The sequence below is a fragment of the Embiotoca jacksoni genome, unplaced genomic scaffold, assembly GCF_022577435.1.
Source record: "Embiotoca jacksoni isolate LCO1_2020_lvr unplaced genomic scaffold, fEmbJac1.0.p SCAF_6, whole genome shotgun sequence".
NCBI classification, from domain to species: domain Eukaryota; kingdom Metazoa; phylum Chordata; class Actinopteri; family Embiotocidae; genus Embiotoca; species Embiotoca jacksoni.
In genome coordinates, this window is record NW_027185414.1 from 22,177,501 (window position 1) to 22,204,379 (window position 26,879).

The 26,879-nt window shown below is 40.6% G+C and overlaps 2 protein-coding genes across 3 annotated transcripts in view; both read right to left on the reverse strand.

Annotated features, from left to right (window-relative positions):
* secisbp2l (SECIS binding protein 2-like) overlaps positions 1–17,350 on the reverse strand; it is an 18,031-nt gene extending 681 nt beyond the window's left edge. Inside the window, exons 1-18 of one of the 2 annotated variants that reach the window (XM_069173349.1) lie at positions 17,138–17,350; positions 12,983–13,227; positions 10,888–11,215; positions 10,631–10,769; positions 9,811–10,034; positions 8,096–8,120; positions 7,826–7,941; positions 7,367–7,480; positions 7,156–7,266; positions 6,381–6,548; positions 6,111–6,252; positions 5,772–5,947; positions 5,237–5,369; positions 4,966–5,128; positions 3,510–3,730; positions 2,817–2,971; positions 2,354–2,573; positions 1–2,057 (exon numbers count right to left, since the gene is read on the reverse strand). The exon at positions 1–2,057 is cut by the window's left edge and continues 681 nt beyond it. In XM_069173349.1, the coding sequence (XP_069029450.1) occupies positions 1,384–2,057; positions 2,354–2,573; positions 2,817–2,971; positions 3,510–3,730; positions 4,966–5,128; positions 5,237–5,369; positions 5,772–5,947; positions 6,111–6,252; positions 6,381–6,548; positions 7,156–7,266; positions 7,367–7,480; positions 7,826–7,941; positions 8,096–8,120; positions 9,811–10,034; positions 10,631–10,769; positions 10,888–11,215; positions 12,983–13,227; positions 17,138–17,158 (3,375 nt within the window). In that variant the 5' untranslated portion in view covers positions 17,159–17,350 and the 3' untranslated portion in view covers positions 1–1,383. Of the gene's footprint in view, positions 2,058–2,353; positions 2,574–2,816; positions 2,972–3,509; positions 3,731–4,965; positions 5,129–5,236; positions 5,370–5,771; positions 5,948–6,110; positions 6,253–6,380; positions 6,549–7,155; positions 7,267–7,366; positions 7,481–7,825; positions 7,945–8,095; positions 8,121–9,810; positions 10,035–10,630; positions 10,770–10,887; positions 11,216–12,982; positions 13,228–17,137 lie in introns of both variants that reach the window. The other variant, XM_069173348.1, reaches the window with a different exon arrangement.
* Positions 17,351–17,713: 363 nt separating this feature from the next.
* cops2 (COP9 signalosome subunit 2) lies at positions 17,714–24,038 on the reverse strand. The gene is made up of 13 exons (XM_069174205.1): positions 23,895–24,038; positions 23,273–23,386; positions 23,087–23,164; positions 22,862–22,987; positions 22,681–22,770; positions 22,507–22,584; positions 22,070–22,244; positions 21,773–21,951; positions 21,479–21,531; positions 19,928–20,025; positions 19,743–19,825; positions 18,887–18,945; positions 17,714–18,239 (listed from the first exon to the last, which is right to left on the reverse strand). Exons 1-13 carry the CDS (start codon positions 23,946–23,948, stop codon positions 18,095–18,097), a joined length of 1,332 nt encoding a protein of 443 aa, XP_069030306.1. The 5' UTR covers positions 23,949–24,038; the 3' UTR covers positions 17,714–18,094.
* Between the last annotated feature and the right edge of the window lie 2,841 nt (positions 24,039–26,879).

The window sequence follows — 26,879 nt, forward strand, 5'->3', positions numbered from 1 at the left end:
TCATTGAGGGAGTTTCTCAGCTGAAGTGAGCTGACTTTATACTTGCGGCGTCTCTAAAACAAAATCTGTCCGTAAAATCTAGAAGAGCTCCAACATTATTTATTTCAGGGATTAAGAAACTGATTTTGGGGGAATTGTTAAACTTCATTATTACCGGTAAACACCTGCTTGTCCTCCAGCATTCAGTTTTCCAATGTAAACTACAAACACAGGCCGCAGTGCTTTACCATATTGGAAGTAAATTTACCACTAAGTTCCGTGTCTTACTGTTAATCTACCAAAACACTTGTACGTTTTCTTTCTGGATGGAAAAAGCTGATGAAAAATGTTAATCTTGGGAGGCGAAAGTTTAAGTTCCCCCCCCCCATCAGAGAACAAATACTAGAGAGAACAAAACAGGAGCACTTTTGTTTATGAAGCACAGACAGCATATCTGGGAACTCAGGACAAATCCATCGAGTGGAAAACAACCCCAGATAGTTTAACACTGGGCAAGATCAATATGACAAACCATTACATATTGTAGTAGAACCACCTAGACAAGGTTATATTCACAAAGCTCGTTTTGCTTCTTAGAAGTTAAAGTCATTTGAATCATCTGGAATACAGAATGAGACACTTATTACTTAAACATTAAAAAACACTCTGAAGACTGATGGGTGGGAGTGGTTTTGGTACAAAGACAGAAACCCCTGACACTTGTAATATTCTGTGATGAAAGCTAAACACCAACCAGGCAGTTATTAAAGACACGCAGGTCTCTCATTCCCTCACGGAGCAGCGAGGTGAAAAATAAACACACACACACACACACAGACACACGTTATTTACAAAGATAAAGCCAATGAACACAGCAAAGTAAATGCAAACCATGTGCCTATAAAACACACACGAGCACACGAATACTTGCAGAGCTGTAAACCTTCTGAGCTCTGAATGAAGTAAGATGGGAGGCTCCAACCTTCCTCCCCCTGCGAGCTACAGACAGCAGTTCAACATTTTTTTTTTTTTTTTTTTTTTTTTTTTGAAGCGCTCATCACTTGCTCCCACAAACGTCCCCGACTCAAAAAAGGAGTTCAGCTTCGGAGGAGGAAAATCAAAAGCTTCCCTCTGAATTCAAGTGTTGCAGGTTATGGGCCGAAGAGGTGAGGGGCGTCCTTGTAAGGTACATGACAAGTGTTGGTGTCAGTTATCCCTCAGACTGTGTTAGATTTCGTTTGGTCTGCGAGCCCCGTTGTTGGTCAGTTTCTCTGTAATGTGTTAATGTGTGTGAGCGTTGGTCAGTTGGTTGGATACCTGAGATTATGTCTGGTGTCAGGGGTTAGAGACGAAGGAGGAAGGCTGCAGTGAGGAGCCCGTGAGAGCAAGAGGAATGACGGGATGTCAACCGGTGACTTTCTTAGCCTCCACTTGTTCATTGCCCTTCATCTTCGTCTCCGTGATGTTTGCTGAATCGAGGTCCTCCTCCTCCTCCTCCTCGCTATGCCGTCTCTCCTCCTCCTGCTCCTCCTCCTCTTCTTCCTCTTCCTCTTCTTCTTCCTCTTCTTCCTCCTCCTCCTCCTCTTCCTCTTCCTCCTCTGTACTTTCCTGGCTCTTTCCCAGTTGCAGGTTTTCCAGGGTCTTCGACACCCAGGATTCAATGCGGCTGCTCAGGGTGGGCACCTCCACAGAAATAGGTTCGGGAGTGTAGTCCTCCTCTTCCTCGTCCTCCTCCTCTGCCTCTTCCAACATCCCCGGGACCAGGGTGGAGGTGGTGGAGGTGATGGAGGAGTTCAGCGGTCCCCTGCAGCTCCCATCCAACGAGCCCGTCTCCGTGCTCTGTTGAGAAGCCAGCTCCAGCCGGTCGTCAACTCGGACCTCGTCTCTCTCCCCGGTGCCCTGTGTCGAAGGCCCTGCCCTGGACTGGGGAGCGGTGGAGCCGGACGGGGCGGCGTTGGTGGTGGCTGCCACGGCCTCAACATCTTTCTGGGCAGCTGTGGAAGGTGCAGGACGGCTCGGCTCGGTCTCTACAGGCTCCGGGGCATCTGAAGTCTCCATCATACTCCTCCAGTTGGTCTCTGGGGGACAAATACAGTTGTTATGCTCCATTTTCTAAGATCAGAAACATTACAGGTGACGGCAGAAAGTAACTCAGTACTGCCCTCCAGCCTTTTTGACTTGTGACCTCTTACAAAGTTTCTAGTTGGGGCACCTGGTCACACATGTCAGAGATGTTAGCAGCTCCACCAAAGACAGATTCCTCGTCACGTTTTATTTAAATGATTGAATACTGATTACTGTCTGAATAGTGCTTGCATCACTGATTACAGATGACACTAAAACCAATGAGTAAATATGACAGAGGGGACCTTACCGTATTCCTTTTCATTGACCTCTGAGATGGGCTCAGAGAAGATGGAGCAAAAGGAGATGGCTGAGGCAGCAGAGTGGTTGCGGGAGTGCCCCATGTGGTGTGGCACCTTCTTGTCATTTTTCAGAGCCTCCTCGGCCTGCTCCTGCTCCATAGCCGACACCATGTCCTTGTAGGCCTTCCGGGCCTCTTCTGTTAGAGACACCAAACGGTTGAAGAGTCCCTGAAGGAGGTGAAAGAAAAAAAACCAAAAAACAAGTTAATAAGAGACAGATGCTGAGAGAGGATCCCCGTGCTACAGTTTGGGTCTACTGCTACGTGTTCACATCTACTGACCTGCTGTCTACATTTCATTTGTTCATTCAATCATCCAGCATTGAGATAAATAGACTGCATGGATAAGTAAGAAAGTTTTAACAGCACATTATTAAAATCAAAGGATTTCGGTGGGATGGGAGCGTCTTACCTCAGCTCCAGAATAGTTGAAAATGCCCACGACACTAACAGGCACCAGCTTGTTGACGCAGCGTCCAAGAGCTTTTCTGCCCAGGGCGAAAACAAAGGGGATCTCCTGCTCCCTCGCCATGGCAATTACATTGTATAAAGCTTCATCCAAACCACCTGCGCCACGGAAAACATAAAGTGACTCAAGTGTACCAAGTTTGAGAATTCACATAAACAAAAAGACCAGAAAATACCAGTTAATGACTCTAACACCAGAGTGTAGAAACATGCTGTTTTGGTCAAATCTTCATTGGGCTTGGGAGCTACACAACTCGGTGTACTAACATGAGGCAGCTGCACACGCAGCAGTAGAAACAGCGTTTCTGAATATTGGACGTACATTCACCAGCTGACCACACTCTCTTAAATCCGTTTGGTCTCTGAGGGAAAATTTTCTCCGTGAAAAAAACCGCTATGAGAGCAGTGAGAGTGAATCAGAACAGCAAAGCTGCGGGCTGGACAGCTAATCAATCAAATGAAACTTGGCGTAAAGCTCCCTAAAGCAGAAGAGAGCTACACATTCAGGTGATAATTCTCTGTAAATTCATCCCGACAAATAAATGCTTTCACTTTGTTCAATTGTTATAAAAATCCTGATTGAAACTTTAAACATGTTTACAGCTCAGGGTGACGAAGACCGTATCGCGACCTTCACCTTTGGCCTGGATCTTCTCACAGTTGGGAGAGATGATGACGCACTTGATCTTATGCAGCTTCATGTGCTTGGTGACCTCTCTCAGACCCATGACCAGGCGACGCTTGGACTTGGCCTTGGTCGGATCCTTCTGGTAGACCCGCTCCTGGAAGCGGACCAGCTCCTGTAACAGCAGAGTCACGCTCTCGTCGATCTCCTTGCTCAGCACTTGGTTACAGTACCTGCAGAAGATAAAAGAAAACGCATGAAAGGGCAGAAAACAATGGAGGTCGCAGAGGTTCAAAACATGTTTTGGGTTGTCAGTAATGTTTACGAGAGCCCGACCTGGTATTGGTGAATGTCTTCTAATGCGAAAACGTTTTGTTTCGACAAAACATAATGCAGAAAAAGATGCTGCGGGTGATTTAGAAATTGCATAGTGTCAATATTCTGATGTTATTTTGGACAATAAAGTTTATCATTACAATATCCTGCCTCTGTTGAATATCTTCATCACACATGTTTGATGACCACATTTTGGTCTATTTATTGATATCAGAAATATTTTAAATACTAATCGGCCCCAAAAATCCAGTCTTGGTCGGGCTTTAATGTTACCTGTGAAATGTTAAAGGATTTACAACGTAAATGATTAGTTTAATATTCTGTGGATAAGACAAAAGGCTGGACAGTTTTGATAATTGCGAAAAAAAAAAACCAATTGTGCCAAGTTGCTGCATTTCTTTGTCTTCTGCAGTAGTTAACTGAAACTTTTAGGTTTTGGAGAGTTTGTCTTACAAAACAAGTCATTTGATAGTATTTAGAAAGATATGATGGGCATTTTTCACTTTTCTGTAATATTTTACAGACCAAACAATAACTGTCAGAGCAGTCTCCAATGAAAGTAACTGGTTGTTGAAGCCCTAAAAGTTTATACACGACAACTCTATTGCGACGCTGCTGCTTCTCCACTTTGTTACGGTCTAACCCTTTTCTGAAGCCTCGCAGCCTCATCAGCGTCTATCGGAAGGTTGACGTAGCGTGGTCTGAGGATCCAGCGTCTTGGCGGTCAGAGCAGAGAGGAGGAGCTTGGCTACTTTAAATGCGAAATCTGTTAGGGAAGGGTGGGCTGGGACAATAGGCCTACAGCAGAAGACATCGAGGCACAAAGCTGCGTTTGTGACGACTGGCATACACTTTTGCTGAGAAAGGACAATGAGTTCGACATCTGGGCCGTACTCTACAATTCTTTATTGTACAGTTCCGCCCTTAAAAACACCCGTTAACTTTCAGAGTTCCTCTTCTCGCAGCCAAGGCTCTGGGATTTTTGTGTGGGACAAATATTTGCTTTGCTCAACATATGTTGTTTCCACACGTGCATTTTTCAGACATTCTCAATGCCGGAGATTCCTACAAAAGCTTTGCCCTGTTCAGCAGTCTGTTTTTCACTCCACGTGGGGCGACTGCATGTACTCACTCTCTGAAACGTCGGCTGTGGATCTTGGTGATGGCATTTGAAGCCATTGGACTCCCAATACCAGAGCTACCGGGAGAACCCTGGGACACTGGGGTGATGCTGTACGGAGAGTTCTGGCTGGCCGGGGAAAGGGATGCATCGCTGGGCACGCTCAGACCATTCTCTGTGACACCAACAGCAGACCACAAGTAACATTTAGAAACTGTATCATGGATGAAAATAAGAGAGTGCAACTGAATGCTTTTACTTCTTAATAATGAACTGCCTTCACCTTCTTGTGAGGCTGGCTCTCGTGTAAGATCATCAGTAAAGTGTAGACATTCGTCCCCGTGCTCCTCATGGCCAGAAGACTCTTGTTCCACACTTGGCTTGCCTTTCTTTCCTTCACGTTCCTTCAAAATAATCTGTAGAAACACAGAAGACAAAACGATGTCAAAAACAACTGTACTTCATTTCTTAAGACTCCACATAAGACTGTACAATAACTCACCTCCGGCAAAATCCATCACACAACAATAACACCGTTGGTGGTCTGTTTTCTTGTTTGTTTAAATCTTTGCACTATTGTTTAGTTCGTTTTAATTTAATTATTCTATTTTATTTTATTCTATTTATTGCATATACTGTGCATTTTTATATTTAATATTTTACTGCCGTTTTATTGCTTTCCTGTACCTATAATGCTGCTGTAGCGAAAAAAATTTCCCCTTGTGGGATTAATAAAGTAACTATCTATCTATCTATTATCAGGGCAATATAGCATCTCCCTCCCTACTCTCCTAAATGATTAACTTTCAATCCCTAACCTTCTTCAGGGCTGTTGGCCTTTTGACTTTGGGGATCTCTCTCTCCTTCCCTCTCTTGATACGGGGTGCGGTGGAGTCCAGGGCATTATGCGGAGCCAAGTACGGCTGCTGATGACCCTTCAACGTGGACGGCACGCTGGTGGAGCCCGCGCTGTGGAAAGGAGTAGTTGTTCCAACTGGAGAGAAAGACAATAAGGTTAGTATGTAGGTAGAATGTGAGTTTGTGTACATATGGTTTGATTTGTGTTGAGATGTTTGAAGTCAACTCAGGAGCAACAATTCAGTCTGACAGACAACATAATAAGCCACTTGTGACCGACTGACTGACTGTATGAATACCTGTAAAAGACAATGGCTTGGTGTTGGTGAGTTGCCTGGCCTTCATAGCCTGCTGTTGTTTCTCCAAAGCGGCCAGCATGTCTCCCAGGTCCAGCTCCACGGAGGTTTTACTCTTCTTCCCTGCTGCTTTGGTGAATGCTTCCTGCCGGGTCAGGAAACAAAAGGCAGAACGAGGTTCACAAAGATAAACCAGCTAAATGCAACTGAAGAGCTGAATGTTAAATCACAGGTCAGGCAGTGGTGATAGAAAACACATCTTTGGGTTTGTACCTGTAATTTTTTCTGTTCCATGCTGATTTCGGAGTACTCCTGCGCGGTGGCCAAAGCAGCGGCCAGAGCCTTCTTCCTTTGGCTCTTGGCCCTCTTGGGAACAGAAGTGGTAATGGGGATGGGTGTCTGCACGATGTTGATGGGGGAGTTTTCGGGTAGGTTATCCAGCTGTGAGGTGTGTAGAGACACAAATTAGTATTTAGTACCGATGTAAAGATAAACCAATACAGTCCCTGATTTGACTGTACCACCAATGTGACACATGTTCTGCATGAAATTAGGAAAACAACAAAAACACAGGTGTAAAAAAACAAACAAACAGTACTTCCAAAGTGCTCTGTCTCTCTTTCTTTCTGTACTCATGTGCCGACAGCTTGTGCGTGTCAGGGCATCTGACCGTCACAAGTATTCAACATTCACACACTGAAAGAAATATTGGTGTCACCATGTACTGTCTGATGTGGAGCAGTTTCGTTCAGTATGCCAGAGGCAAACTGTAAACTTTGCAAACTAATTCAAGAAGGTGACTGCACTGACAGTTAAATTACAGAGAGGAATGGTCAATGCATGTAACGCTAGCAGCTAATAATAGGTTAAGTCAAATCTGTCACTGAAGTTACAGTACGTGCTGTTGTATTTACATTGATTGACCAAAGAAGTATCCAGTTTATTGCACAGCGCATATTTACTGATGTTGGAGTGGTGAAGAATAAATGTTAATTAATAACTGAGAGCCTTCAAACACAGTTGTGTCCAAAGAGCGGCTTTTCCTTACCAGGTTTTTGGGCAGTTTAGGTTGTGTGTGCGTCTGACCCGGGGCAGACTCTGGTTTGTTGCTGCGTTGAGCAGCCCCTCCTGTAGCGAGATCTGGGAACTCATCTTCATCCTAGAAAACATATAGCAGCACCACACATAAATTCTCTAAAATAGATGGATAATGAGGGCTGAATTCATTACAAAGAACTTTACAAGAACCCTTCTCTCACCTCAAAGTAGAGTGGCTCTGGAGTGAGGTTGGAGCCAGTGACCGCTGCTGGCTGTATCCGTTGTTCTGATTGGTTGGGCTGCATACGCCCTGGGTAGCCACTACTGTGGAAATCCTGAAAGTCAAAGAAAGAATACATTAGTCCGACAGAGAAGAACTGAGATGTAATATGCACCTATTGTCAAGTAAGGGGTTTATGGTAAGAAAGGAGGCAAGAGCGAACACATCGAAGCTTGCAAGCTGATTCACGGCGACAACACAAGTGACGAATTCAAAGGATCATAAAATGGCACAACAGCATATTAATGATTCATGTAATTCTGATACTACAGAGCACATATGTTAATCATTTCTTAAAACTTCCAGTGTACTAAAATGACTTGTATTTTACAATTTCTCATTACTTAATACCGGACTGGTTCAGCAGACAGATAGCAGTGTTACACTCAGTCTCCTCTACCTGTGAGAAGTTTCTCTGTTCAGGATTCTTCCTCTGATCTGCTCTGTGAAACTGTCCGTTTCTCTCTGCCCAGGACTTCGGGGTAGCCTGAGATGCTACATTTACCCAGGTACCTGCTACTGAATTAAAAAAAATAAAATACATAAATTACCAATCTTACGTAAAAGAAAAATGTCCATTGTTTTGTAACAGCCCAATAAATGTGGCTGTGAAAACATCGTGTGAAGATGAGTCGGAGGACTCTCACACAAAAACATGTATCAAACGTACCTGTCATTACACCAGCCTCTACTCCCTAGAAAACACAGAAAACATGGAAAGGTCAGAGAAAAAAAAGCCAAGTTGAGATAGCAGTGTGTAACACTGAGGCCAAAAGTAAATTAAAGTCCACATTACATCTCCCTCATTGGCATTTTCTCTGTATGGTATGTTGTGATAGATCCTAGGTGTTCTTTCTGGTATATCTATGACCTCTACAGATTATTGTTTGACTTTTTTGCCATTATTGGACAGCTGATAATGAGTGAGTAGACTAGAAACAAGGGGAAGAGAAAGAGAGGGGTTATGACATGCAACAAAAGTCTCAGCCTGGACTTGAAGTGTAGATATTTGGGTTATGTGGTATGTGCTGTGACTATTCTGCTACAAAAGCGTTTAAAAGCAGGACAGAGTTGATTTTGTTTGTTACAGCCTTATTCCAAAATGGATCAAATTCATTTTTTTCCTCAAAATTCTACACACAATATCCCATAATGACAAAGTGAAAAAAAGTTTGTTTCAAATTTTTGCAAATCTATTAAAAATAAAGAACAAAAATATACCACGTACAAAAGTATTCGCAGCCTTTGCTCAATACTTTGTTGAAGCACCTTTGGCAGCAAATACAGCCTCCAGTCTTTTTGAGTATGATGCTATAAGCTTGCCACCGATTTTTGGGCAGTTTCTCCCATTATTCTTTGCAGGACCTCTCAAGCGCCATCAGGTTGGATGGGGAGCGTCGGTGCACAGCCATTTTCAGATCTCTCCAGAGATGTTCAATCGGGTTCAAGTCTGGGTTCTGGCTGGGCCACTCAAGGACATTCACAGAGTTGTCCCGAAGACACTCTTTGTTATCTTGGCTGTGTTTTTAGGGTCGTTGTCCTGTTGGAAGAACCTTTGCCCCAGTCTGAGGTCCATAGCACTCTGGAGAAGGTTTTCATCAAGGATGTCTCTGTACAAGGAGGTCTACAGACAATTCCTTGGACTTCATGGCTTGGTTTGTGCTCTGACATGCACTGTCAACTGTGGGACCTTATATAGACGGTGTGTGTCTTTCCACATCATGTCCAATCAACTGAATTTACCAGGTGGACTCTAATCAAGTTGTAGAAACATCTCAAGGATGATCAATGGAAACAGGATGCACCTGAGCTCAATTTTGAGTGTCATGGCAAAGGCTGTGAATACTTATGTACATGTGATTTTTTTTTTCTCATTTTTTATAGATTTGCAAAAATAAAAAAATAAAAATTCACGTTATCATTATGGGGTATTGTGTGTAGAATTTTGAGGGGAAAAAATGTATTTAATCCATTTTGGAATAAGGCTGTAACATAACAAAATGTGGAAAAAGTGAAGCGCTGTGAATACTTTCCGGATGAACCGTACATTCATCGGGTCATGCAGCTTTTACTTCCCGGCTAGATATTGCTCTCCAGTTCCACCAAACGGCTTATTTAAATCCCTCTCATAACTAAACCCCACGCAATTAAATCACTCAGAAATATGTTGCATTACTAAAGCAACAGATGCTTAACAATGTCCAACTTCCTTCCTATACTTCTGTGTATTTCATGCTTCACAGACATGTGTTTACTGGGTTTCACGTGCAGCACCAACACCATCAAGAAAAGACTGTTCTAAAGCACAATCACTCACTGATTCAAGTCCTATATTTTACGTTGAAGTCTTCTAGATGTGGAGCTAATGGCAAGTAGTCAACATACCATAGGTGCAGCTGTATTCTCTGCTGTTCGCTGTGTTACGCCCGCTGCCTGGTTGTGTTTGGGGCTGCAGTAGCCGCTGTCGCTGTCTATGTCCGCCTCACTGGCGCCCTGCTCGTTGTAGCTTTCAGCTGGATGGGAGGCCCGTCTCCTCTTTGTTCGGTTCTTCCACAGCAGGGGACTAACCCTCTCAGCAGCGCACCGCCCTGACGCCTCGCCGGGGAAGTCTGAGGACATGGTAGGACAAACTTAAACCTGTAATCATACAGTATTCAAAACTGGAATAAAGCTGCTAATTTCTGTATAAATAAATATTGTGGATGAATCGATGACTCTCTGACTGACAGTATGACAATTTTTATGTAATATGCTTTTAAAGCCACAACTGAGTAACCTGATTATTCACACAGGTTCATGAGCTTCGTCAATAACAGAGACATCATGACTTTCACATTTTTTTATCCTTTCCAACTGGAAAGTCTGCATTCCAGTTCTTTCATAAGTTAAACACAGGTATCATCAACATCAACCTGTGAGACCAGACACTGGTCTTATCGGCATTGTGTTCTGCTTCCTTACTGACAGGAAAGAGTCTTCGTTCTCGAGTGATGCAACTAACCTTTGGAATGTGTTGAGCCTCATTTTCCTTTTAACCACAGCACTAAAGAACATCACTGACATTAGTCACATTCAAAGTGTCATTATCCCTCTCCAACAAACAGGCTTCTTGTCCTTAGTTGGCAAGAGAGGTTTTTCTCTTGTTAAAAAACCCTCTGTAAACAGCCTGGTAGGACTTGAATTCATCACACTGCAGTAATCTTACCTGTCTGCTGTGCTGCGTCCACCAACATGACGGTCTTGGTCCTACCATCCGGCCCTAAGGTGCACACCTCCTTCTGCACAGCTACATTTCTAGTTGGAGGCCGGCGACCTCTTGGGGGCTGGCACACACCCAAATGTTGCTGTAAGAGAAGGAAAAGGAGGCAGAACATGCTCGATGAGGAGGTACACTTTTTGGGATACAAATAACATCTAACATCAGTGCGACAGAACCACAGTAAGCCTGTTGATTTTGTGTACCTTTGGGAGAACATTAGATCGGACCATGCCTCTCCCCCTCTGACTGGCCATTCCATAGGCCGGCCCCAGAGGCAGAGGTCTTTCAGTGACGTCTGCCGAGACCGGATTCACCACTCCTGCTTGAACTGGACCTGCGTAGGCGCCAGGAAAGGGCTGGTAGAAGCCCATCACAGGTGGGCACGGAGCAGGCATGATCTGGTAGTAGGCGTAGTCATTAGAGACGGGGGGCTGGGGGGAAGACAAGATGGGGTAGGCCAGATATGGACCTCCAGGTGTGGGGTTAGGCTGCTGCCAGCGCAGCTCCCCTCCATTATACATAGGATGTTGCCTGTGAAGCAGCAGACAGATAACATGTTAGATGATTTATATTATTCTACTCTTTCAAGTAAGAAGAACCACCAAAATCAATCATTATTTGCAGAAGGCTGTGATGCAGGTTGTGTTGTTGTAATACTAAGCTATTTCCATGTCAAATAATATTTTAATGCAGGTCAACTTTAGACTTCGTTCACCTGTGGTATGTGGGAAAGGTACAGTTCAAAAAATTAAAGTAAAATCAGTGATATTTAACCCCTTAATATCATAACCCAGAAATATTTTTTTTTAACTGCCAAAATTACATCATGTACTGTAAAAACAGGAATTATCAGTGGTTTCTTAAATTTCTTACAGCCCTCACTTTACATGTCTTTCGGCAAAACAGTTTGACCTGCTCAAGAGTCTGTAAAAAGCAAAATCTGCACTCCTCAAAGCCACTAGAAAGCCTTGAATAACTCGGCTGAGACCAACAGTCATGTGACAGAAATTCTGTGAATATTTGTGTGTGCTGCAGGCTGGAGCAGAGAAGAGAGGACGGAGAGCACAGAGAGGTTTGTCGAAACCGTAAAAGTTTGTAGAAACTGTAAAAGTTTCTACAAACCGACCCCCTAACACTTGTGGGCACTTGGAAAAATGTTTTACATATAGATTCCATTAATTTTCAATTTTTGTCAAATCCATTGTGAACGAAATTAAATTTACAATGTTGTCTTCTTTCACAATGTATGACATTATAATTGCGCTGCACTGCACAGAAGACATTTTTGAGTTCTCACAACTTCTAGCCATGATTGTGCTGTTTTCATAAAGGTGAGGGACGTGCTGGTACAGTAAAAAAAAAAAAAAGGGCCCACAGTTAGTCAAAATGTGACTAGCAAAAAAAAACAAAAAAAAAACAGGAAACTGCTTGGAATTCAGAGGGTTAATATCAAACTCACATACTGAGGTGAGAGAAACATGATAGCTGCTTCTTAAATTAACCAGGGTGTGATGTACACCTTTGTGGACTTTGTTTCCTCTATTTAAAACCTTTCTCAGTTAGTTTTTTTCTCTTTAAATATGAAGCAGAGTTGTGAAGACCAAGTTATATGCATCTTACAAAATAAGATTTAGGTTCCTTTACTTCCTTCACTAGAGGGACTCAAGAGAGAGGTTAACACGTGTGATGCCGCAGTGATGTGCATGATGGTTGGTTTGTTAGAGGGTATGTACATAGTACGCACACATGCTGATAAGCATCCAGATGACATTTTCACAGTCCGCCTACTATAGCGGGCATTTCCTTGCATTCAAATGCTGGGGAAGGAAACAAGGGAACGGATGTGTGCTGGACACAACAGATCACTGTCGACAAAGAAAGAGCCACGAGAGACATAAGACTGTAGTTCCATATAAACTCTGGAAAAATGGGGAGGTTTCCATTCATAACTAAGCAATCTAATGTTTTCAACTCAATGCACTGTTTAAAAGATCCGATCTGTTTTGTGAAACACAAATTTATTATTATTATTATTACAGTGCATTAAAGGAGTTCCTCTGAAAATAGAAGTAGAAGTGATTAGTCCAGAGGAGAGCAGATTGTTGTTGGGCAGGTCAAAAGTCAACAGAGTTCCCACAATGTTACAGGGATTTCAAAGCTGACAGCATTGGGAAAATCCATAATGATCACGAACCAGAACTACTGGCGTCATTAGATCGAAGGTAAATGAGGTTGCACCGACAGCGACTGCCTTCAGAGTTTCATCCATGTGGGCTCACTGTGAAAGAGCAACAGTACCTGTTGGGTTGGTTCTCCTGGACAAAGGGGTAGCAGGTGATGAGGTAGCTGGGTATGGGAGTGGTTTCCACCCCTCCACTTCCTCCTCCTAAACCTCCGCTGCCGCCTCCTCCGCCGCCTCCTCCTCCTCCCCCTCCTCCTCCTCCTCCACCCGCATCACCGGAAAGACTCATGCTGACTAGGGATCCTTCAAGACCTTTCTTCTGTGGGATGAACGGTTCCACTTCAGGTGAAAGCTTCACATCCTGCGCAGAGACAAATAAACAGCCGTTAGTCACACTGTGAGCGAAGGCAGCCAATTACTGCTGACGTGATGCATTTGAGAGAGACATATTTCGGCACAGTTTGTCAGGTTGCCGTCAGTCAGCAGATTATCGGCTTGTTTTCATTAAGCTCACTTCCTTTTCCATATCTGGATCATACCAGTACAATAGATTTTTATCATATGTCATCGCACGCCGATCAAATAAGATAGTTGTCGGTGTGGAAGGAACAAGCCATATAAATTTGCCTTTCCCACTTGGATAAGTTTGTCAAGATTGTCAATGTATCCCTCTAGCCTTTTAACTTTTAAACCCTAATGACAACAAATTCCAACATGAACTCCAAAACACTGTAAAAACTGTGCCCAGGCCTTTTTAAGTTATTTGAGTAAAATGATGGTCTAACAGAGACAGATAGTGTTATACTTAGTCTACTAACAGACTGACCAACCTCTCATTTGTTTTCGTGGAAATTGCAGCTAAGCATTGCATTTCCTCATTCTGTTCCAGCTGGTTTACAGCCATCGATAAAAAAAACGACAACAGGCCTTGAGACAAAAAGATACAACTTCTTTGAGTTCAAGTAACACAAAATGACCAGAGGCTCTAAACAAAGAACACAACATGTCAAAAAGGGATCCAGTCAATTTCTGATGTTACTAAAACATCAACAGCTGGCTAAACAGAAGTGAAGAATATAGAAAACAACCAGCTTCTTGTTATAATGGTCTCCAGTGAGGTGCATCTCCAATACGTCACAACCAAAAGGAGTTTGGAGTTTGTTTTAGGAGGTATTTATCTTGCTATTTATAATGGATATTATCTACTTAGCCACGGCTAAAAAACATTCCAATCCATTTTCTGAAGTTAATCGTGGAAAACCATTCCAAGATGATGATTGAGTCCATAAATGTTAGGTTCCCTTTACGCCACTAAAAGGAAAGTAACAAACAGTAGACTCGGCCTTGTAATGAAACTGTGGGCACCTTTTGTCCAATTACAGTCTTTTAGTTCAGGTCCAAATCTAAACTCTCATCCTAAAAGTGAGACAAAGGAAGCTGGACTGAGATGGAAGACTCTCTCAGGTGCCACAAAGTCTTCCAACTGTTCACACAAACATTTGAGTTTCTGCCAAAAGAGATAATGAAGAAAAGGACTTGACTATTGCAATGAAAAAAAATCAGCACTGGTAAGTCAGTTGTAAAGCAGAACAGATGTAGAAACATTTAGAGAAGCTTTGGATTAAAACAAAGAAGTACTTCCAAACTTAATCAGCCACGTAGGACAAATGTTATTTAGTCAAATGAGTAGGATATGCTTTGTAATTACGGCACCTATTATTCAGGCATGCATATCTCGTCATTATTACAAATAAAAATCAAACATGGTTCTTAAAAGTCATAAAAACATCATATCGATTTTTAATGTTCCAAGAAATGCAATAACGTTCATTAGAGACTCCTTATATGTTTGTAAGATAAATTAAAATAATCAATTCCTCATAAAAATATGCAACACATTTATGATTTGAGTACAAAAAAAAGAAGTAATTGTGCTCAACAAGTAAGAGTTATTTCTATGATGCCATAAAACTGTACAGCAGAGTAAAAGAAAATGTTCAATTTGTAACATGTAAAATGTGTTACAAAATAATATAACTGCTCCTCTTGGCTTAGCGCTGTTTTTGTCCCAGTGATGTCTGTGAGCATCAGGCACATCTCCCGAGTGATCCTCATTTGACATTGTTGTGACACTGGTTGAACTCCAATTTGCTGTTTTGCAAAGGATGAAGAAGAGGTGACAGGGTTCAGAGTACAAAGACGCCCCCTCACTTCTCTGAAATGGTGGTGGGGACGTATGAATAGATTGTCAGTGCAGCCAGTGGATGTCACACAGTAAAGCTATTGTCTCCTATTGCTACTGTTTGCGGGTGGTTCTCACTTTTCCTTAAGTAATCTATGAAGCTCATCCTATCTGAACAGAGTCATGGTAAGTGGAGCTCAGTAAAAAAAAAAAAAAAGACCAAACTGTTGAGAGATTTTGAAACCCACAAAGCTCAATAGAGTAATAGCAGACTGATATAGCTGCAAGGGTTTAGGAGTGCAGGAGTTGGTCTGAACCTGTGCAATAATACGCTATAGCTGATAAGGTGTTGTTATAGGATTAAGTTTGAGAGGATAAAGTAGGGACAGTACCACAGGTTAAGCTAATTACGCAGCAAGCCAGGGCATTGAGGGCCTCCGGTGCACTCGTGGTAAATCTTGAATTCTGAACACTGGTGGAGAAATGTGAAGGAAAACAGGAGTTATCTCTTGTTTCAACCGTGTGTGTCTTTGTGCATCTGTGTGTCCGTGAGAGGGTGAGTGAGTGAGAATAGCTGTGATTGTAAAAAAAAAAAAAAAAAGGCAATGAGGTCAGACCCAGATGTGAATCCGCTGGGGATGACAGAACTGGGATGAGACTGGGGTCTACTGATCTCACAAGCCTCTTGTTTGTGTAAGCATTTAGTCTCACACCGGTTGCTTTCACACACCATCAGACACAACGGTGGGATGTAACCAAGTACATTTACTCAAATACTGTACTCGAGGTACTTGTACGTGACAAGTATCGAATATTGCAAACGTAAACTGCATCAGATTTGTTATAATTACAGACTATTCAGCAGTATCAAGTCAACATCAAAACATGAAAGCAATATTCCTGTAATCTACATAAGATAAATATAACTGTTAAATCAGGCCGTTTTGTGTAAAGAGCGCTTTCCATTGTTACTTTAAGTAAAAGTAAACAAATTGTACTTAAGTGTGTACTTCTAAATCTCAGACTTTAATTTGTAATTCAACATTATTTGTTTTTTTCCATTGTAGTATTACTATTATACTCAAGTAAGGCTTCACAAGCCTTTTATGGAGGCTTCACGTTAATTGAATACGGAACTGACAATTAACCACAAACAAGGAGAAGGCCACATTTTCCAGATCGGTGGACCTTCTTTTATCGGTGTTTTTCCGGTGGCACGTCAACCAACAACAACAACAACAACAACATACTCAGACGCAGAGCAAAACCAAACTTTTCTGCATGGCTTGCCAGCTTTTCTGAGGAATGACACACATGCAGAAGAACCGGACATTCCTCTCCGGAGGATCTACGAGAGAGAAAAGAAAAGACGCTCTCCGCCTTTCTCCTTTGAGGAGCACAACACGACGGGGACATCGTACCTTCGTGTCATTAGAAACTCTTTTTGCTTCAGCTCGTATCTTCCGCTGTTGATTATTTAAAAAAAACAACAACACACAAAACAACAACAACCAGCGCCGTCAGATGACAGCTGAGACGTTAGCATTAGCCAAGCTAACACCCCCCCCCACACACACACACACACACCCCTCCTTCCTCCTCCCTCCTCCTCCAATACGCTCTTTCTGGGCTTTAAACGCTTAGAAAATGTTGTCACGGGAAGTATTTTTGCGAAAATGGACAAAAAACAAACAAACACGTTGCAACCAAAAAGGAAATAAAATGCGTCGCGCGTTGAGTTTCCGTTAGCTGTTTTGATGTTAGCTTACTAGCCAAATAGGATAACTGTTTATCGGTTATAAACCCTCCTGACGCGGAGCTAACGAGGACAATAACCACAAATAGATCATTTAAATCACTCATAATAAACCCACGCTGCTATTTTTTTGTTGTTGTAATTATAATAACGAGAGCGCTGCTTTTTTGTTTTGTTTTTGTTTTATTTATTTTTTTAACTAGAGACCGATTTGGGCCTCGACGCTGTAAACTAACGTTACGTCCCGTTTCCAGAGGCTTACAGCGTTAGCAAGACACTAACAACAACAACAACAACAACAACAACAAATAAAAACAATAAAATAAACTGTACCTTGTTGTCGCTGGCATCCATGTCAGTCACCACCGACGCCGCCACGGACTGTCATCGACCAACAATGTGGACGTCAGGACTCCGGTCTTTTTAATTTCTTCATTGTAAATAAGAATTAGTAACAAAAAAATTTAAAAAAAAAAATAATTAAAAAGGCTCTGACTCAACACACCCAGTTCTCACTAACCGGGACCTCCACCCACACCACCTCCACCCGCACCACCACCACCGTAAACTGTTGCTGGACGCTGCTGCGTCAGCTCACTGCGCTCCCCGCTCACTGGCTGAAAGAGCTGCTGTCAGAGGGAGTCGCCTGAAGACGGAAGCCGACGAGGCTCAGAGGGGAGTTTTGATTTTTTTTTTTTTTTTTTTGAACCCGTTGGAAAAATGCAGTGCGTCATGAGCGCGCGGAAAATATCTCCAAATACAGATTGATTATTTATAAAAAATAAATAAATTAAAAAAAAAAAAAAAAAAGATTTTTCTATATGTGCTATTTATGACGGGTTAAAAAAATATATATATTTATTTAAAGCCTCACGGTTCAAACGTAGCTAGTCAAAGGCAGCTGAATCCTTTTAGTGCTGAGAGAAATCTGTTTATTACCAACAGGCAACAGTATACATTAAAATACTGCTTTCATACACATTTGGACTTGTTTTTTTCTTTTCTTATTTTTTAAACAACTGAAGCATTTTGTGTGTTGCACATGGAAGGATCTGCCAATCAGGAACATAAAAAACAAAAATAAGTGTCAGTGATTCCCTCTCATCGGGACAGAACAACACACTTTGAACACGTTGTTGGGGGTTCTTGGAGTCTTCTTGAAATTGATGCATTCGCAAAACCTGTGCTGTGTATCTGGTCTCAGAGGATATACTTGACGAAGCACAGTAGCATACGTTGTGGATGTATTCAAACATGCCATTTTCCTTGTCTCTTTGATTTTACATGCCATCATGTGAGCTTGCTAACAATGGCTTGGTTCAGAGAGTTCAGCTGATTTGTCCATTTGTCTAAAGCTGTGTAGCGAGCCCCTCCTCTTTTCTGGTAGTCCAGTTCTAGTAGCTGGTTGACTTGGTCAATTCGTCCGTGGATTGTACTGTGAAGTAAAAAAAAATTATATTAGAAAAATAACTTTAGGACATCCCAAGTCAGTCCGATTTCAAGACACAATCTAAGTAAGCTTTTCCTTTAGTTTAACATTTTGTCTGATCTGGCAGAAAATTTTACTTTGGCATAACACAGTACTGATAACAAATGATATCAAGGAATTGAATGAAATAATTGACAGGAAAATCCTAAAGCATTCTCAAAAATGTCAGGCATTTTTCTTAAACACGGGGGTCTGCATTAATGAAAAAAGGCAAATTATTTGTGCTCTTTTTCCCTATTGCCAATGCCCTCAAATGAGTAGCATATCCCTTTAACATTTTAGAGTATTACAACAAGTATGAAAAACATTGTTAAAAAAAAAAAAGATTACAGTAATCTGGTGTTTTCACTTCCTGCCAAGTCATTTACGTCAGTGAACCAGTAGAGCTGGGATATGAAGTGTCACAGTAAACAGAACACTGATACAATATGACTCTCATTTAATTACAAGTTGTCCTTGAAACTGCCGATTCATACCGCCTGATTCACTGACGGGCCAAAGGACTCAAACTATGAGGAAATAAAGCTATTTACAAGAAGTGATCTCTGTTTGTTCTGCTTCTCGGCACGCGTGTATGTAAGGGAGAGACTTACTTATCCAAGATGCACTGCACCAGCAAACTTTCCACATCGCACACATCAATGTTCAGCTCCTGAAACACACAAGAAAAGACAAGTAATCCTCACATCTGTAAACACGTCTGTGCATGTTGAATGTTAGATCGCACCAGAGTTCAACACACCGCAGATGCTACTATAAAATATGGTGACAAAAGATATGTGGACAAAGTATCACTCCAGTATGTAAACATAGAAGTAAAAGAAAACAGGGAATGTCACGCAGAGTAATCCCATTACTTATACACACGTACACATATACATAAATATATGTATATATATATACACACAGACACTTTTTAGCTTTTCTTCTGTAGTCACTATCATTTTAGGTAAGATACACCCTCCAGTACAGTACAATTTAAAATCAAAGTGGTAAAAAAAAAAAATCCAGAGGCGTGAATGCTGAAATATATTTTTCGGATTCAGTTGTAAATATTGTACTTTTAAATAACAGAGGACAACGGAATACAGCTTATTTTAGTAATATTATATAAGTATACATATTAGTTTTTCAATTGTAGATTTGATCATGTTTGACTAATGTTAGTAGTGAAACTGCATTTTATTAATTTGTATTATATGCCAATTAAGGCACATCAAAGCACTGCGTCCAGACAATGAATGATTGTCTTCGTGCTTTCATTCTAGTTATACCCTTTCCCTCACTGATATGACTGATTGGCTTTCAGTACAAACCAGCTTAACTTTAAATAAGCCTTTTGAAATAATCACATGGTCATCATTGTCAATGCAAAAAACATGTGATCAAAAAGGAGAGATTATAGATAAAGTCACTGTGTCGGACATTTTTTTAATCACATGGTCTTACCTTCGAAATGAAAGGGATGTGTATTCTCGTGTATGGTTTGATGAGTTTGATAAGTACTTGAGTTCTAATGTTACGCAGGAGCTCTGAAACACAACATCACATAATCAGCTATCCTGGAAAAAAAAGACAATGTTTTTCCAACACATTCGTCATGCATGTGGACTGAAGTCACGTTCATCACTCACCCTCTATGTGCTCTCGAATGAAGGGGTCGTCCATTATGTTACTGTGATTCGTTTTCAAGATTTTCTCAAATTCGGTGATGTCATTGTTCTGGTAGGCGCTGGAAAGGAAAACAGTCACTGTTGTTTAACTATTTACATTGTGTCTCCGTGACCCACATAAAAACTATCATCCCGACAGCTGTCAAACACATTCCAAAATATGACACTTTAGTGTAAACACTATTGTTAGTAAGAGTTTGGTGGGGTTCATTCTTAGTTTGTTGTTTATGCAATAAAAAGTTTCAACGTATGAATGGAACATGAGATGTTAGAGACTGTGCCTGTTATGTATGTAAACAATGGCATGAACGAGAGCAAACAAGGAAACAGAATATTAGTAAAGGTTTGAGGAAGTCATGCTTCCAGGGTTTAAACAAATACTGTGAAATGTACGCTAATGTAGACAGGGAACCGTTATAAATGATACTAAAACCATTGATATTGTAAACATATCAATGCATCCACTGAAAGAAGTGAACACACTGCACACACCTGTTGTAACTACTATACACTTGCCTGGCTACGGCACTGACCAAAATCCATACATTAAACATATATAACTACAAGAGACAACTGCGAATTCAAAACTTTATGGCAACAATTTTCTTTGCAAACACTCGGCGTAAAGTTTTATAGTTTTGGCTCTCAACTATAACATTTTCTTCACCAACTCAGTTATTTTTTTTAAAATGCAGGATGCAAAGCTTCGTCATGTGCATGTTTTACCAAACGATATCAGAATTGGGGAATCTGATGGCTGATATGTAAATTTTGTTTACAGGACATGATGCAGAAAGAGATGCTTGGGATGAATTAGAAATATTTGTGTGTGTTTTTTCCTAATTATTTATAAGTGTTAAATTCTCAGTGAAGTTTAGTTTCAGTGCTGTGATGTCCGCGTGGACAATAAACTATAAAATATCCTGCCTCCATTACATTTCTGTTACAAGCACAGAAAGTGTTTGATAACCACAATTGAGGGATCATTGCAAAAAATGATACTGTTTTCAGCACATATTGGCCAATATATCAATATAAGATTTTTTTTCACTTGCTAACGTCAGTAACGGCCTCAAAACTTCAGTGTCAGTTGGGATCTACTTCTCTCCATACAATGAACCATCGTTGTTTATTAATGTAATGAGCAACAACAGAGTACATAGGACAACCTTACAAGGATTAGACAGATTAAACAAAAACAGTAAAGATTCATAGTTCACAATAATGATAATAATAATAAGGAGTGAAGAATTAAGTTCCCCCCACTAAATGGTCTGTGCAAAACATTTGAAGTATTTCAAGGGTCATTTACAAATCAGTTGGATTAACACTGTCTCTGACACTGTTCTTGTTGTGTATGCATTTGCGGTCTTTAGAAAAACTGTGATGTATCTCAGAGTAAAACTGGTGAGTAAAATATTATGAGAAATAGCAGCAAAATTGCAACAGCAAAACCTGCAATTGACTGTAAACAAAGGACATTTGTATACGTATTCATAAGTGCACACTTACCTTACTAAGTTTGTCATCGCTAGGATCTCTGGGTCATTTTTGTATGGTTTGGCCTTAAGAAAGAAATATGAGGAGTTAGAAGTGCAAGGACTTGAGTAAATGTTCACTGATTAAGCTCAAAACCCGCAAAATACTTTCACCAAATGCTTCTGATTAGACATACTTGAGGTGTGCTTTATCAAAAACTCAAACTTATGTGGCAACCAGCTCGACTGTGTGTTGTTCTTGCTTGCTTTATATTCTTGAGAAACAGTACATGCCCGCTTATTAAAAAAAACAAAAAAACATTCATACCTCTTGAGAGTCAAAAGGATTTATTCCCGACTTCATCAGCATGTTTGCCAAGACCAGGTACTTCAGGCATGTCGTCCTCCTCGGGCTGCCGGACTCATCGTAGTTTTTAAAGGCCTCAAAGAAGTCTGTGTGAGCTTTCTCGAACTCACCCTCTCTCAGATGCATCTTCCCACCACACTCTGGCCAAGACCAAACAAGCACAGGTTACTCGGCAAACAGCTTCAGCAAACATTCAAGCAACATTCAAGCTTAAAACAAAACTTCTGTTCTATGAACGAGTGAGCTGCAGTTTCATACCTCTGATAACTCCCATTATGAGCGGATGAGGAATCGCAGATTTAATATGAAGCGACTGCTCGTACAAGGCTTTCAATTTCTTGTTGTTTTTTTGTGCCGTGTACATCTGGATCTCCAGAGCATAGATCTCCAGCAGCTGTGTGCCTTTCTTCAAGTCATCCTCTCCGTCATCTGTCTGTTGTTGGTAGAAAAATAGAATAAGGATTCATTACATCATTATTATTGCTGCCAGGTCTACATACACTTGTACCTATTCAGAGATAAACACGTCTTCTATTTAATTAAAGCAATTTAAGAAAGGTGCTTTGACTCAAGACTTATTTTTATCTCATATACGGAGGATTCTGATACTCTTTACTGATCGCCATAAAATAATCATATATATAAAGAAACTTGTATTCAATTAAAAAAAATTATTGATTAAAAGGATTAATTACCTGACATGACTGATGTAGTTGTCTAAGTATCTTTTGCAGTTTCCCATACTCTTCTCTCTCCAAGTACAGCTTCCCCAACTCCAGGAAATAAACAAAAAAAAAAATTAACATTTTCAAGTACCAGTTTTACTATGAAATGATTATGTAGGACAACCTGGAAGAACCTTTGTTTACCTTTGTGTTAGTTTTAAACCACAGTCGGTCATTTTTTGCATCTTTCAAAGCGTCCAATGTGGTTTCGTAGAACTCCTGTAGCAAGTCCATCTAGTAACAAAGGAAATGCATTTCAGACAAACACAGAGTTCAAACACCCGGCACCGCAAAGTTACGAGGGCGCGAAATATGTATCTCAAACCTGTTTGGAGGTAGAGATGTAGTCCAGGATGGAGTTGATGGACTTCTCTGAGTAGTTCCTGGTGACAGCACTTCTGATGTATGTAAGGAGCTGCTTGTACCTGTTCATCATCTCTGGAAAGTTGGTCTACAGGGTTGAAAAATAAGAGAAAACCACCTCAATAATATATATACACACCTGCCAAGTTAAGTGTAAATAAATAATGGCATGTGTTGCATATCATACCAGCTTGAAGTTGATTTTGATCATCTGTTTGAGTGCTTTGAACCCCCATTCACCTTTCTCTCCTTCTAGTTCCAACACCTGAACACAGCAGAATCAAGAGATGTCATAAACGTGGTGCTTTTTAAGTAAACGGAGAACATGATGTTGTTGTTTTGTTTTTTTTGTTTGATGGGAGTACGACTCCACCTTCTGGAAACTGCAAAGCGCTGCTTTGGGATCGTCCTCCTTCAAGGCTTTGGAGTTGTAGTACTGGTTCTCCAGGTCCACGTTTGGCTCTGAATTACTGTCCTCTGAATATTCCTGAGTTAAGAGCATAACAAGCACGGCGAAAGTTCAAGTCACAAAACCCAGTTCAAAAAAACATAGAAGTCGGACGTTTAGCAGAAAAGTCCAACCTCGCTATCACAGAACTAAAACAACAAAAAACAGAAAAGCATGGCAGAGTGAATATCACTCTGCAAAACACCAGCGAGGAGCTAACGTGAAGTTAGCCGACGTCACGGCTCGCTAACTAGCACGCTTGTAATTGCAGCAATCCCAATTCCACCGACAGCTGTAATTCGTGCATCTTTCGCCGGCAATCCTACTATGTTTAATTGTTTTGTTGATGTTTAGTCAGCTCCTTAGCTGCTAAAAAAAAAAAAAAAAAAAAAAAAAGCAAGGAAGCTAACGTTATTGAGCCGTTGTCAGTTTGCTGTTAGCCACCGGGCTAACCAAACAGCTAACGTTAGCCTAGCCCGTGCTCGGCGGACAAACGGTTGATATTTTCCCCCAAAAACCACGCCGAGTCATTTAATTTAGTAAATACCAGGTCGTAATCTTCTTCATCGTCGCACATGAAGTCGTCTTCCATGTCGGACATCTTGACGGGTCGTTCCTCGTTCTTGTTCGGAGACGGACGGCAGCCACCCGGCCTGTGCTTGTGTTTGGCGGAGGAGAGGTGGGTGAGTCGGGGCGGTGAGAGGCAGCCACGTGGTTCCGTCCGTAGATGGCGCTGTCGGATCGCGTCTGATGCGCGAATAACGCGGAAAAGAAATGACCGACTTGCAGTCCTCTGGAGGTTGTAACGTGACATGGCTTTCAGATTGCTTTTTTTTTTTTACTTTATTTATTTATTTTTCAAAACAATGTACTCAAGTATTATAAAAAAGAATTACACTTTACATTCAGTCGTGGAAATAAATGTACTTGAGTTTTGAGGGACTTGCACATGATTTCAATTTAATGCTATTTAACGTTTCTGCTCCACAACATTTCAGAGAAATATTTTAACCGTTTGTTATTTACCCGACAACTACTACTAGCTTTACGCGTCCGAATAATACAAAGTATTTCGATGTACAACAAATGTTTTTAACAGTACAGATTAGAATATAAAATAGATCAAATTAACCTGAACAAGCCCCAACATTAAAATGCTTCCCACACATTTATGGATCGGTGAAAATTAAAACTGCAAGCAGTGATATGCGGGCCCTCGCACGCTGCACTCTATACAATATACTCTATACTATATGCAATATAGTATATACTATATACTCTATACAGTATACAGTATACTATATACTCTATACTATATACAATATACTATATACTCTATAGAATATACTATATACTCTGTACAATATACTATATACTTCATACTATGTACTCCATACAATATACTATATACTCTATACTATATACAATATACTATATACTCTATACAATATACTCTATACTCTATACTATATACTATATACAATATACTATATACTCTATACTCTATACAATATTACTACATACTCTATACTATATACAATATACTATATACTCTATACTCTATACAGTATACTCTATACTATATACAATATACTATATACTATATATCTATACAATATACTATATACTCTATACTATATACTATATAATATATACTCTGTACTCTATACAATATACTGTATACTCAATACTATAAACAATATACTATATACTCTATACATTCTACTATATACTATATACAATATACTATACACTATATACTCTATACTCTATACAGTATACTATATACTCTATACTATATACAATATACTATATACTATATATCTATACAATATACTATCTACTCTATACTATATACAATATACGATATATCTATACAATATACTATCTACTCTATACTATATACAATATACTCTATACAATATACTATATACTCTATACAGTATACTATATACTCTATACAACATAATATATACTATATACTGTATACAATATACTATATATTATATACTATATACTCTATACTATATACAATATACTATATACTCTATACAATATACTATATACTTTATACTCTATACTCTATACAATATACTATATACTATATACTATATACTCTATACTCTATACTATATAGAAAAATAAATTTTGGGTCACTTTTTGGACGACATGCTATAGTATGACTTTTTTTTAAAATATTTCAGACAACATAGTATGATTTTTTTTTAAATCATATTTTGGACAACATACTTTGGATATTTTGAATGACTTTTTGTTTTATCACTTTTTGGAGTGACCTTTTTCTGAACTGACTTGCATGCCTCAAGTTACTTCTCACTGTAAGGCAACTCTAACCAGTGCACAATGAGAAAAAAAAGTCACTCTCTATTAGTATGACTGCACATATAAACCCGAACCTGTGTGGCTTACCCTTAGAGAAACTTGCCTTAGGAGGTCTCGCCCTCCGTAAACCATGAACCGTTTGATACCTGAGGGGGGCTGGCACCCGTGTCTTCATGAGGTCATTTCCAGCCCGGCGTGGGCGTCGTAGACCGCTGGACTATCTTCGGCGCCGGAGGATGAGTCGCGGCAGGAGAAAGAGTTTCACGGAGTTCACTCAGAGCTCTTCCAGTGACTCAACAAGTGAAAGATTCCACTTCACCAAGGTTGCTATTAATGGTTCAGAATCCATCTTGGCCTGTTGATGGTGATTCAAATTGAAAAAGTTTTGCATACACTACACATTACAGGAAGATATTTAATATCACTGCAGACCCCCTTGAAAACATGTACAGTGGGTACGGAAAGTATTCAGACCCCTTTAAATTTTTCACTCTTTGTTTCATTGCAGCCATTTGCTAAAATCAAAAAAAAAAAAAAATCATTTTATTTCTCATTAATGTACACTCAGCACCCCATCTTGACAGAAAAAAACAGAAATGTAGAAATTTGTGCAAATTTATTAAAAAAGAAAAACTGAAATATCACATGGTCATAAGTATTCAGACCCTTTGCTCAGTATTGAGTAGAAGCACCCTTTTGAGCTAGTACAGCCATGAGTCTCCTTGGGAATGATGCAACAAGCTTTTCACACCTGGATTTGGGGATCCTCTGCCATTCTTCCTTGCAGATCCTCTCCAGTTCCGTCAGGTTGGATGGTGAACGTTGGTGGACAGACATTTTCAGGTCTCTCCAGAGATGCTCAATTGGGTTTAGGTCAGGGCTCTGGCTGGGCCAGTCAAGAATGGTCACAGAGTTGTTCCGAAGCCACTCCTTTGTTATTTTAGCTGTGTGCTTAGGGTCATTGTCTTGTTGGAAGGTGAACCTTCGGCCCAGTCTGAGGTCCAGAGCACTCTGGAAGAGGTTTTCTTCCAGGATATCTCTGCACTTGGTCGCATTCATCTTTCCTTCAATTGCAACCAGTCGTCCTGTCCCTGCAGATGAAAAACACCCCCATAGCATGATGCTGCCACCACCATGTTTCACTGTTGGGATTGTATTGGGCAGGTGATGAGCAGTGCCTGGTTTTCTC